We start from the raw sequence: 13,562 nt of genomic DNA, 5'->3' as shown, positions 1-13,562 counted from the left end.
AAATAATGATATTATTTATTACTTAGCTCATCTTAGAACGATTGATTTGAGTTTGATTACAATTTATCTTAACTGAAATTTAAATAATAAAGAATCACACATAATATTTATCATAAATAAAAATAGTAATTGTTCTCTATTTATAAAATATTAATTTATATTTAACCCTCTAAATTGCATTATTTTATATTGCTATTCACATTTTATCTTATCCTTCTTTTTATTTATAATTAAATTCTAAGTTTTTTGTTGCTGTAACTCACTATTAGATTAAAGATACCAAGTTTTTTTATAATATTTATTTATTTAATTTATAATTTTTATTATTAATACATTTTATGCACTTAAAATGTTTAATTTTAAACATCTAAATACACAATTGCTCAATTAAATTAAATAAATAGGATATAAATTACTAATTAAATATAATTAATTCCAAATTAAAAGCAAATATTTTTGAGAATTTTATTTTAGAATTTCAATGATATTAAATTAACTTAAGCTTTTTTCTGGCTGATTTTTAAGTAATTAAAAAATGATAATTTAAACAAAATATTTTTTTTATTATTAAATCAAATATTAATTATTTTATTATTACAGTGATTTATTTAAATATGGTATCTAATATTCACATTAAAACATAAAATATTTCATATAAAAGGATAATGATTCACATAGTAATTACAAGATTAAAAATTTTTCTGAGAATTCAAGAATCAAACAAACATTTCTATTTTAACAACTCTTTTTATTTTATAAAGCATTTATTTGAAAAGCTTTTTTTGTAAAGGACAAATCTAATTTTCTCTTTTAATTTAATTAATAATTCAATAATTAAGATTTTAATCAATAAAAATCAAATATTAAAAAATATTTAATCTATTCATTTTACAAAATAAACAAATTTAAGTGAAATAAAATATCTTTGTTTACATAGAATAAAAAGTTAAGACTCGTAAATTCTCTGATTTTTTCAAAATTATTCCTATTGTATATGAACCTTCATCTCCAATCTAATTTTTACTTTAAAATATAAACAAACATTTATATAAATTTACTTTTTTATTAATATTTTTTTTATTTTATAAAGATAATGACTTTATTTATATTTCAAATAAGTTTTTTTTAAATATTTTCTAGTTCTTTTAGCTTAATTGTTTTTTTTAAATTTAATAAATTATTAATTAAATGTACTCTTATAATTTTAATATTTAATTAATTTTTGAAAATAAAAAATATTAAAGAAATGAGTAATATAATTTGCATAGCTTTATCTGTACACTACTTATATATATCAGATATTAAAGTAGTTTTAACTATAATTATAAATTTCATAAAATTTTTTATTGAGTTGAGAATTAAGGCTCTCAAATTTTATTTTGTTTATATTTTTTGCACCTCAACTTACAGAAAATAAAGTATTTAAATATTCGATTAGAAAATACTTCTATAAATTATAAAAAGAATTTATTTACTCTAAAAATAGCTCTAAAGTAGTTATTCTAGGAGAGTTTACTAAAATAGAAACTATTTAAGACATATTCTCGCCTTTCATGCTATTTGATCTTTTAAAAATTTATTTATTTTAAGCAAATATTTTATAAAAATTAATTATACTCGAGGCAAAGTTTGAGATGATTTAAATTTTCAAAATTTGATAAAGAAGAGCCTAAGTCAGTTATATCTTAATCGCCAATATCATTGAAACTTTATTTGTTTCAAAATAGATAAATATATAAATAATTAAATTAAATTTTATAAAAATAAAACAAATATGATAGTATTAATTTTTTAAATTTATAAAAATTAATTAATTAAAATAAATTAATAAATAAATAAGTAATATAATTACCTAATTTCAAGTAATAAGTATTTTAAACTTTTGCACTTTTTCAAAGCTTATCCCAAAGCACAGACACCTTCTGCTCTCAATTCGTTATATCTGTTATTAATATAAAATAAATATGAAATAAATGAGTATTTAAATTGCTTATTTTTATTTATATGATTAGGTTAGCAAATAAAAAGCTATTTTTAAAAGTTTTTACAAAAGATAAAGTGTAAGACTTGTAAGATTAGTGAATTCTGATAAATTAATAGCTAATCTTTAAATTTCCTTGTAGCTGAAATTATTTTTACTATATTTTATAGTGTAATATTAAAAGAACTAATATTTAAAATAATTATTTATCAATCTACTCTAAACCTAGAATGAGTTTTTATAAGTTTGGAAAACACCTTAAGGTAGAATATAAATTCTCAAAAAGTTCGTCAGTAATCATACAATAACTTGTTGTTTTATAATAAAATTAAATTAAAAATTTATTTTATTAATTTTTTGTATAATTTATTTTTGTAGATAGTTGAATTTAATTTAAATATACTTTGATTATTCTCAAATTCAAATAATTTTTAATAATTTTGATTAACATTAAAAATAATTTAAAAATTTTTTGAAATATTTAATTTAAGTTTACAATTAAGAAAAAAATTGATTACCTTAAGTCATATTCTAATGAAGTTAAATTTAGACATTTTGTAGAAGCAGCAATAAAAGCTTACTTTTCTTGAATTTAATTATTTCTTTTAATTTTATGATAATTATTTTAATTTAATTTAATCCATAAATATTTTCCTTTATGATTGATAACTTTATTATTTTTCATTTATTTTTTAATTATTAATTTTCATTTCTATAAATTAGAAATATTTTCTTTGATTGTCAATTAGTAAATAAATATATTTTAAATAATTGAAATAAGCATTAAAAAATAATTTTACTATAAATCTACGAACAAGTCAGAAATAGTTGAGCTGTTTGCTAAAGCAAACAACAAACGAAAAGCACCATTTTAACAAAGGTCGTTTTATCTTTTTGTATAAAATCCATAAAATATTACTTCTAAAATTTTTATATAATTATTTACCTTAAAGTAAGTTTGAGAGTAGTAAGATTTGGTAGTTTAGCTAAAATAGAACCAAGTTAACAGATTGAATCATCACCCAAAAAGCAATATCTATATTTAAAATTCAAATGTTTTATTTAAACTATTTAAAATTAATTAACCAACGATAGATCTATTATAAGAACTTTAAGATTCTGTAATTAGACCAAAGCTGAAGGAATACTATTAAGATCTTTAATTTATTTTTCATCTATTCTAAATAAGTTAAAATTAATAAATAAATTAACCATCAAAAAAACATGTAATTAATTAATCATTTTAATAATTTAGTTGAATAATAAATTAATAATTTCTAAGTTATAACATTTTTTTGTAATATTTTTATTTTTATATTTACTCTATTTTTATCTAAAGTACATTAATGTTTTCAAGTTTCTTTAGACCTTGTTGTAGATCATATAAATGTTATTAATTTAGCAAGCTTTTTATAAAATAGTTTTATTAATTTATTAGAATAAAATATTTGATTATAAGTTTTTTTAAAAATTAAATAATATTTTAAAAAGTATTAATGTTTTGCAATGTGGTAAAATCTATGAAATTTTAGGTATTTAAAAAGGAGTATAAAATCAAATTAATAATTTACGATAAGCCTAAATGTATGCTCTTAAGCTCTGCTAGGTTAGATTTTAAAAACTTTTTATAGATAACAATTATTATTATCAAAGGAAACTATCAATTTAAAATATTGAATTTACATCATCTACTGTTGAAAAGAATTATATATCGCCGTACATTTTTTATTTAATATTTAATTTTAGGATTAATATTTTTAATTATTTCCTAATTAAAATTGAATTTATGAAATGTTCGAAATATTTAAAAAATTTTAATTCTTTTATTATTTAATTTTGTTTTTAATTACTAGATAAATTCATCTTGATTATATATTGTATTTTATATTAATTAATTAAGTATTTATTTTATTTATATAGAAAAAAAGGAACCTTGAAAAAATTCTATTCTTTTTTTAAAATTTCAATTGTTTTTAATAGCGTTGAACTCAAAAAAAATGTTTAATACCTTTTAATATCTATTAATTGTTAAGATCTACTAATAATAAAAAATATTTAACAAAACTGATATTAATTTCAATATAAAATTTAATAATTTAATTAATATTATTTATTTTTAAATTATGTTTTGGCCTAATTAAGTTCTTGATGCATTTATAAATAAGTAGAAATTAAGTTTTCTATTTGGTTTTGCTCTATTAACTATAATTTTAAATTTATTAGGAGGGGTATAGAATTTATAGTAAATACTTTATTAAGTTATTAGTTTTTTAATTTTTTTCTGTTTTTACTCATGCTAAGTTGTAACTAAATCTTTATCTCAAATAAAAAATTTATGTTTGTTGATAAATATCTAACTATTTCATTTTAAAACATATGCATTGAAAATTTTTATATGATAAATTAATTGATTTAATTTGAATTGATAGGAGAATGATAGCTATATATTTTAGAAATTGTTTTTATTGTAATGAATGTTATTTAATACTGATTAAATTATAATTTATAATATATTTTCTACAATGATGCATCAAATATTTTCATAAAAAAGATAAAATTAGATTTAAATTTTGATAACAACTATAAAACGATTCCTTAGTGTAGTGGTTATCACGTCAGTCTAACACACTGAAGGTCCCGAGTTCAAACCTCGGAGGAATCATTTTTTTTAATAAACAAAAGTTAAGTTTAATAGAATACTTTTTTATTAATTTAATAGAACAAAGTACAAATTTTATATAAAACAATTATGCATTGATATTGTGGAAAATGAAATTAAAGATTAATACATGATAAACACCTAAGAAAGTAAATGAATATTCAACTATATTCTAATAATCTTTATTTATTAGATTACAATTAGCAAATGCTTTGAAGGAAGATAAATAATAATGGTTTTATTTTAAAGATTTTAGCAATGTTTATTTGGATTGTATTAGATTATTATTTTTCATAGAAGACTGGTGTGAGTATATTTATTTATTAATCTTAATGCAATAAATATTAATCCCTGTTCAAAAATAATTAAGAATAGTTCAATAGCTCTAAAAACAAATAAAATAGCTAAAAATTAATTTCTAATGGATAAGTATATTCAATAGGCAAAGTGCGCTTATAATTTTTCTTTAAAGGCAGTACGTTTCGTTGGACCTTTGAACATTGTTTTTGCTGGTGTAGCATTTCTTATGTTTTATGAAAAGTAATTAATTATAAAAAAATGATATTCCATTTTTATAATTAAGAAAAAATCAATTATTATTAGATTTAAATTATTAGGTAACTAAATAAAAAATATATATTAATTATTTCAAAAATAAAAAAATTAGCAACTACAAGAAGCTTTACTTGAATCCCAGATACTCTTACACCATGCCCTACTTGCAAAGTGCTAAAATAACCAAAAATCTTTACGAAAAGCTCTGATTTTGTTTGAAGAAAATCAAGGAAGGAAGGGGAAGTTATGAATTTAATTAAAAAAAAATTTAGGAAACAAAGAATAAGTATATATACAAGATGAAAGATTAAGAAAATTAACAATTATTTAGTTTTTGGATGATTGTTTCATGTGTATATATGATAGTATCTTATTCCCAAACATATTAATTAGTTAAATGACTAGACTTGACTTTATTTATTAAATTTATTTATTTATATATTGATTGCTTCTTAAATATAATAGAATATCACTTCTAATAATAATCTTTATAATTAAAGCTCTTTGTGATATATATAGCATTTGTTAATAATAAAAAAATTGTATTTTTTGTAAAATTTTAAATATAAATTGATGAGTAAATGACTGATTGACTGAGTGTTTTCATTTATTTACTTTTCTATTAATTAATTTAAAGAAGCAAACAAGATACGATTTAGAAAAATATATATATACATACTTCGTTTATTAGATATAAAGAATTTTTTTTAATGAGTTCAAAAGGAGAACTAAGTCCAAAGGTTTCAAATAGAAGGTTTTCCTTTTACCATTTATTTGAGGACTTAGATGTTTTATTCAACATTTGAGAAATTATCCTTGGAAATTTAAAGGAATTAAGCAATCTTAGCATTGCAATTTGTTAAACAATCTCTTTCTTCATCTTAAAATAGCTAGTCATCTAATTTAAGGCATTTCTTAAAGCAATGCTTATATAAGTTATGTTCTAATTCTTTTATAGCAATAAAGGCATCTTACTTATTTTACAAAACACTTAATTTTTCAATTGCTTTTTATCTGTTTTGATGGGCTTCTCCTTTTGAATCTTTTCTGCTAAAGGGATTGAACATATTTACTTACTTACTATTTTTTAACTAAATTTAATTGTATATTTTTGAGTTTGTGATACTCTTTTTATATTCTTAAGGTTTTAACTCTTAAATTTATGATGTAAATCTTTTTTGATAATTTACTTATTTTATTTGCAAACCTATCTATCTTCTTTTATTGTCATCTTCACTCTCTATCAGTTTTCATTTTTCTAGAAAACACGAAATATTCATTCATTTTTTCACATTTACTTTTCAGATAAACTATTTTTTATATTTACTTGCACTCTTTGTGCTCAACTGCTTAAAAATTATTTTTAACTTTTTCTGTTAAATATTTCTGTAAATAAATACACAACTTTAATATTAAAAATATTTAAAACGAAGAAATATCATGATTATTCTCTCATAAAATCTGATTCAAAATACAATTTTATGTATTTCTATTATTAAAGCAAATAAACCAGTAAAAATTTAGTTTATTTTTAGTAATTGAAGTTTATTGATAAAGAAAAAAAAGATAATTTATTGGAAAAATAAATATAAAGATGTAAATTATTTGTACAGATAGATATATTTTTTGTTTTAAATAGATTAAGCAATTAATCAATAAAATACATATACAAATTTATTTAATTTTTTAATTATATTTTAATTTTAATTAATTTATTCAGAATTTATTTATTTTAATTTAATCAGCAAAAATAAAGAAATAGCTAATTATTTACATTGAAATTTTATTAATGATGAAAAAACAAACAAACTGAATAAAAAATGGAATATTGATTATCATGTTAAATTATTAAAATAATTTTTTGAAGATTTTAAAATTTATTTATTTATTTTATTAATACACAGAAATATATTTTAAGATTTAATAAATATTTTGAAATTAAACTTTTTTTAAGAAATTTATTCAACTATTTTAATTTTAAATGAAACAAAAAAGTTTTGAATTAGATGAATTTTTAAAAATTAAAAAAATTTATAATTTAATTTAGAAAATTATTAAAACAAAATATAGATTTGATAATATTAGAATAAATAAACAACAGAATGATATTTTTAAAATTACTTTTTTATAGCAATTTAAGAAACATTTGTTAATTTAATTAGGGAATAAACTTCATGATTTAATATTTATAGTCAAAAAATTTTAAAGGAATAATCATAAAAAGTAATATTTAAAATTTGCTTTCTTAAGTTTTGAATATTAATTTATCTGATTTCAAATTTAATTAAAAATTTTACTTATTTTCTTTTATAAAAAATAGAATTATAATCTAATTTAATAGGTTTTAATATTTAAAACAATTTATACATAAATTGCATCATTTAAAAAACTTATAATCTTTAAAAATCTTAGACAGATTGAAAATTGTAAAATTTTAGTTAATTTATAAGTAAATTGATCAATGTTTATGTTATTGAATTTATTTATCTTGATTTTATAATGAAATAAAGTGATTTAATAAAATTGGATATATTTTTGAGTGATCAAAGATGCCTACCTCTATGCTACAGATAGTCAAAGAGCTTTCAATTCTTTCTTATAATAATAAATCAAAAGAATGAGGAGAAAATGTATAATTAGGGGAAGAAAACGATAAATAATTATTTGCATTAAAGAAAATCAAGTTAAGAATAGCTTAAAAAATTAAAATAAAATATTCCAAAAATCAAATTGCTTCAATAGAAATAGTTTTGTAAAAATAGCTATAAAATAAATAATACAAATTTCAAAGCTTATAAAGAGGATTGCGCAACAGCATTAATACACTAAAAGTAATAATTATTGAAGAAAAAATAACTAAAAGCAAATTAAGTTGTAGTTGAATAGTTTCATCAATATCTTAGTGATATATTAACTTGATAAATACCATATATTGATTGTAAGAAATGAGCAATAATAAATAAGTAGTATCCGATATGAGGAGCCTTTTTTGTAGTGAAGCCAATGATCAATCACAGAAATAAGTTTCCTAACAATAAAAAACTTAAAAATAAGTTCAATAAATACAGAATACTTAGCCTACAGCAGTTAATCCTTTTTTGAAATAAAAAACTTTATTAGCGCCAACGTAATTCATTTAATAATTTATTTATACTTATGCAAATATTTAATCATTCTTAATTTTGTTTATAAATCAATGGATTCTACTTAATTAGAGCTTATTTACCTATTCATACTGCACACTAATTAAATTTTTTTCATATAATTTTTAAAAATGGGTGATTTTAAATTAAATTTTAACATTTTTTTAAGTAACTCCACTTTGCTTATAAAAAAATTTAATATTCTTTTAGACATTTTATATAGTCAAACATGTCAAATTTAATTAGATGAATTTGAAATTTAAAATATTTTCAATGATAAATTTATATTTTTTAATATTTTTAATTTTAATTATTATTAGGAACGATAATGAAAGTTTTGGTTTCCAGTCTAGTTAGTAAAATAGATTAGGCGGGCAGTCTTCGTTTTAGAATTAGTAAATGGGCGGTATAGGGCAAGATTAGAATAGGCAAAATCGCACAACTTTAAATAATGGTTAAAACTAAGGAGGGAATTATGGAACTGCATAAAGTGATTCATAATATTACTCTTAGAATAACTAAAATAGTCAATAATAATCTATGCAATTGAATAATCTTTAAGCATAATAACAAAACTAGACACAAAAGTAATAACAGTAAAACAATTAATCAACCTAAATTTAACAAGCAACTAGCAATCAAGCTTTTGACTAAACTCCACAAAATATAAACTAGCCTAAAAAATACTTCATTATTAGAAACAGAAACGAATACTTTCGCAAAATTGCTTAAGAGCAGAGTATTTTTTTGATCCATAAAAACTATGAAAAGTTATGTGAAGCATTTAAAAATAGTGATGATGTTTACATAATATTTTCAAATATAGATCAAAAACACTTTTATGGATATGCTACAATGATCTCTGAAGCAGATGAACTGCGTTTTATTTCATCTTAATTAGAAAACTATTAGAATTTGAAGAACAAAGGAGAAGAGTACATTATGTATTCAAAGATTTAATGGAGCAGTTAAACTCCTCTTCATTATGACCACTGTAAGAATATTCTTAATCCATGGAATAGCAATAAACCAATAAATTTCTCAAAGGAATTTTAAGAAGTAGAACCTGCAGCTGCTCTTTAGTTATTGGAGCTACTTGATAATCCTCCTGCTGCTCCAAGTAGCAATTAAAACACAAATACTATTTCAGAAGACGACCAATAACCAAACGATGGAAAAATTTAAGCAGAGGAAGGATAAAAAAGCTCACCAACAAATGCTGGTTAAAATAGTTAAAGTAACTAATTAGGAATAAACAGTAATAATCTTTCTAAGTAAAAAAAAATGCCATATTAAAACATGGCTTTTCCATTTTAATCTAATATGAACCCTATGATGTAAAATATGATGAATCCTTATTCTGCCTTCAATATAGGTATGGTAGGTCAATTACCTTTAATGAGGTACATGCCAGGCATGTTTCCCTAAAGTGTTTAACCATAGTCTTCATATATCATGAAACAATTAGAGAGTTTAACCGAAGAAACAAAATAGAGCATAAATGGATCAAATAATACCTAAAACAATAATGGTATGAATAATAATCTAAACAAAAATATTGCTATGGGCAGAAACAACAAAAATAATAATAATAACAGTAACATAAATAATTAAAATTTTAGAAATAATTAATACAGATAAAACAACAACAATAATAGTAACAAAGATGCTGGATAAGGGTAAATGAGAAATTAAAACTATAATAAAATGAATAATAATAACTAAAATAATAATGGCTAGTTTTAAAATAAAAGAGGTGGTAATAATAACTACAATAACTAAGGCTACAGCAGAAATAGAAATAAATCAATTGATGAAAATGATAATCAAAAAAATAGAAATGAAAATAATAGCAATGACTCTGGATCTCGCTCAAGAAGTAACTCAATGAGAAATAGAAGTAATGATGAAAATAGAAGCAGTAAATCAAATCATTCAGAGTATGGCGATGAAAGACGTAGGTCCTCTGCTGAAAATAGTATTGACAGAAATAGCTAATAAGGTGATGATTTTGATAACGATAAAAGAAGCAACTAAGGTAGTCAAAGTCCAAGAAAGAGCAGAAGTAGAAAAAGCAGTAGAGGTTCTTTATCTTCTAGTTTATCAGATGCCCCATCCGTTAAAGGTAAGTCCAATCACTCATCAAGATCAAATCTTTCAAAATAAAACTCAAGAAAATCAAGTAAAAGTAGCGAAAAAAATCATTCTGATAAAGACTACTCCAGTGATAAATAGTTAAATAATAGAAATGTAAATAGAAAAAATATAAACTAAGATAGTGACAACAATGGCATCAGTAGCAACAATAACAACAACAATTACTAAAATAGAAGAGATTAAAATTTTTAAGGAAGAAATAACTACTTCAAATAGAACTAAGGAGGAAATGGTAATTATTAGAAAAAAGGGGATAATAGAAATTTCAATAATAGGTAAAATAATAACAGTAATATTAACAACAGCAATATTAATAACAACTAATAAAGTAATTAAAACCAAGCATCCAGCATTGCTAGCTCACGCTTCTACAGTTAATTTTTTGGTGGTGAAAAAGATACAGAAAAAAGCAATAATAATAACAATGAGTAAACAATAGATAAAAAACAAAATACTAATATTAATAATAATAATAATAATAACAACTAAAGAATGAATTAATATAATAATAGCAACTATCAATAAAGAAAAGGAGGAAATTATCACTCAAATAATAATTATTAAAGAAATAATAACTACAGAAATGATTCTGAAAGCAAAAAGCCATCTAACAGATACAACTAAAGATAAAACAGCCACTCTTAAAGCCTAAGCAAAGATAGCAGGGATAGAAGCTTATCTCGTTCACGCTCAAGATCTCATAGTATGGGTAGTACTCAAGACAGATAAAGAAATTATGAAAAAAGAGATTACAGATAGTAACCATAATAGTACAACAACTAATCATAAAATCTAAATTAAAATAAATACAATAATAAAAATGGTAACAATAATAACTATAACAGCAGTAATAATTATTACAATAATAAAAACAATTTTGATTAAAATAATGGTAGTAAAAGAAGCAAAAGCAGGGATAGGTCTGAGAGGAGAAGATCTTCAAGCTCGGGAGATAGAGGTAGTAAAAAGCCAACATACAATAACAAAGATTCGGATTAAAATTATAATAAAAATAGTAGCAGCCGTCAAAATAACAATAGAAATAATTATTAACAAAAAACCTCTTTTAAATCAAGCTAATAAAGAAGCAGCAGTAGTAAAAGGAGATAAGTTTCTAGATCTTAAGATAAGTCTAAGAATAGTAATCGTAATTCTCGCAGCAACTCTCGTAGCCATAACCGCAGTAAGAGCGATAGTCTCAGTAAAAGCAGTCTTAGCCGTAGTAGAACTCGTAGTTATTCTAACAAGAGAAGCTCATACAGTAGAAACAAGAATTAAAAAAATAATTCTTAAGAAAGAAACTAAAATTCGACTAAAAACGAAAATAAAAGAGTCTCTTCAAATTAAAATAATAATAGTGATGCAAACTCTAATAATAGGTAAAACTCACAGTAAAACGAAAGCTCTTTCAATAAATCAAATAACATGAAAGAAGGAGGTAGCAGCAGCAATAACAATAATTAATACAAAAAAAGTAGTTCAAATGATGAAGAATATCAATAGAAAAAAACAGGGCAACCATCATCATGGTCTGGCTAAGGAAATTAACCAAGCAGACCTAATTCTAATAGTAATTTTTCCACTACTGAGAGCAAATTTTAGATAAATAAACAGATTGTTAATGGTGTTACAAAAATTTCTTTTAAAAAGCAAAGCTCTTAAACATCTCAAAGTTAATCATCTTAATCTGATAAAGCATAAAATTATTAATCTTAGAACAACTAGTAGTAATAACAAACTTCTTCTTCTTCTTAACCTTCCCAACAATATGGTAACTAAGGATCCAAAAACTAAAATTACAATGACCAATCCTCTTCTTCTCAATACTCTTCTCAGTAATAACAGAACCAAAAAGCAATAAAAAAAATAAACATAAAACTATCAGAAAAATCTTCGATAGCTGACCGCATCAATCGTAAAATACCTAATAATTGATTTAAAAATAAACAAAAACAACAAACCAAATTTGACAGTAAAATATTATACATTCTTTTTTCTCAATAAAATAACTTAATTAATTTAATTATTAACTTTCAATAATTTTATATAAAAATAATCTATTCATCTATTAATTTAATCAATATTTATTTATTAATCCTCACAATTAAATCATCTCCTAACACCTAACACCAGAATTATCTTCTTTCTTAATTACTTATTTACTAATCGCCTATTTATTGCCTTTGTTTAAATTGATGATGAGAATACCAACCATTAATTGAGAGAAATACTATCTTCAAAACTTAAAAATAAGAACTTAAATAGTAAAGTATCTATAAAGTCACAAAATTATAATGGTTAATCACAATCAAAAATTAAGTGAAAGAAAAAAATAAAAAAACTTTATTTAATTAAGAGAGTCTTAAAATATCATAGAAAATCGAAGACATAAGAGAGCTAAATAATACTCTTAAGATGAATTTTAAATAATTCCTTAAGAAAAAGTTATCCTAGCTATGTGAAAATAAGTAGTTTACTTATTGAAATTTAAGAAAGAATACAACTTCAGGGAAAGATAATTAACTATCAGTTTAAAAATTCAGATCAATATTAGATAGAAATCATCTTCGTTGAGGAATCATTGATAGATAATTAGCTTTAATCTTTGATAATTGGTAGAAATTAAGCTCATTGATGGATGTATGGTGCAAAGTATGAACTTACACTTAAAATGTTATAACAAACAATTAGTTAATTAATTAATTATTAATAAAAATTGATTAAATAAATAAATAAAAAACCCAATTCAAGAATTATATTAAAATCAGAATATAGCATTAATAGACAAATAAAAACTGATTGGATAATATAATAAACTTTTTCTAAACTTTTTTATCAAAATATAAAATAATTTAATTATATAACAAATTAATTAATTAATTACTAACTAATTAACCCATATTTATTATTTCAATTTCCATTTCAATAACACTCATGTTATCATTCAAAGGGTTGAAAATTCTTTATTCTAATAAGGAATAAGTAAGAACTTTCTCCCTTTTTATTTTAATATGATTAATAAATATATTACTCACTCACACTACTATGTAAAAGTATTTGCAATTTT

The 13,562-nt window shown here is 21.1% G+C and overlaps 4 protein-coding genes across 4 annotated transcripts; 2 read left to right on the top strand and 2 right to left on the bottom strand. All coding sequences in view use genetic code 6, as the record gives it.

Annotated features, from left to right (window-relative positions):
- Positions 1-716: 716 nt before the first annotated feature.
- Positions 717-3,703, bottom strand: TTHERM_00399480 (kinase domain protein; the record flags this gene model as incomplete). The annotated part of the gene is made up of 14 exons (XM_001014020.3): positions 717-807; positions 934-1,023; positions 1,476-1,565; positions 1,618-1,707; positions 1,853-1,942; positions 2,049-2,138; positions 2,200-2,289; positions 2,500-2,583; positions 2,782-2,871; positions 2,928-3,017; positions 3,072-3,161; positions 3,304-3,387; positions 3,553-3,602; positions 3,665-3,703. The coding sequence occupies 14 exons, from the start codon at positions 3,701-3,703 to the stop codon at positions 717-719; spliced, it is 1,158 nt and encodes a 385-aa protein (XP_001014020.3).
- Positions 3,704-5,061: 1,358 nt separating this feature from the next.
- On the top strand, positions 5,062-5,404 carry TTHERM_00399460 (transmembrane protein, putative; the record flags this gene model as incomplete). Its single annotated transcript, XM_001014019.3, has 2 exons — positions 5,062-5,180; positions 5,308-5,404. The coding sequence occupies 2 exons, from the start codon at positions 5,062-5,064 to the stop codon at positions 5,402-5,404; spliced, it is 216 nt and encodes a 71-aa protein (XP_001014019.1).
- Positions 5,405-5,938: 534 nt separating this feature from the next.
- On the bottom strand, positions 5,939-6,262 carry TTHERM_00399450 (Tim10/DDP family zinc finger protein; the record flags this gene model as incomplete). Its single annotated transcript, XM_001014018.1, has 1 exon — positions 5,939-6,262. The coding sequence occupies one exon, from the start codon at positions 6,260-6,262 to the stop codon at positions 5,939-5,941; it is 324 nt and encodes a 107-aa protein (XP_001014018.1).
- Positions 6,263-8,140: 1,878 nt separating this feature from the next.
- On the top strand, positions 8,141-12,430 carry TTHERM_00399440 (hypothetical protein; the record flags this gene model as incomplete). The annotated part of the gene is made up of 2 exons (XM_001014017.1): positions 8,141-8,322; positions 8,659-12,430. 2 exons carry the CDS (start codon positions 8,141-8,143, stop codon positions 12,428-12,430), a joined length of 3,954 nt encoding a protein of 1,317 aa, XP_001014017.1.
- Positions 12,431-13,562: the final 1,132 nt, after the last annotated feature.

Source organism: Tetrahymena thermophila (assembly GCF_000189635.1).
Source record: "Tetrahymena thermophila SB210 genomic scaffold scf_8254666, whole genome shotgun sequence".
NCBI classification, from domain to species: domain Eukaryota; phylum Ciliophora; class Oligohymenophorea; order Hymenostomatida; family Tetrahymenidae; genus Tetrahymena; species Tetrahymena thermophila.
The sequence above is the reverse complement of the archived record's forward strand: the minus strand, read 5'-3'. Positions and strand labels throughout refer to the sequence as shown.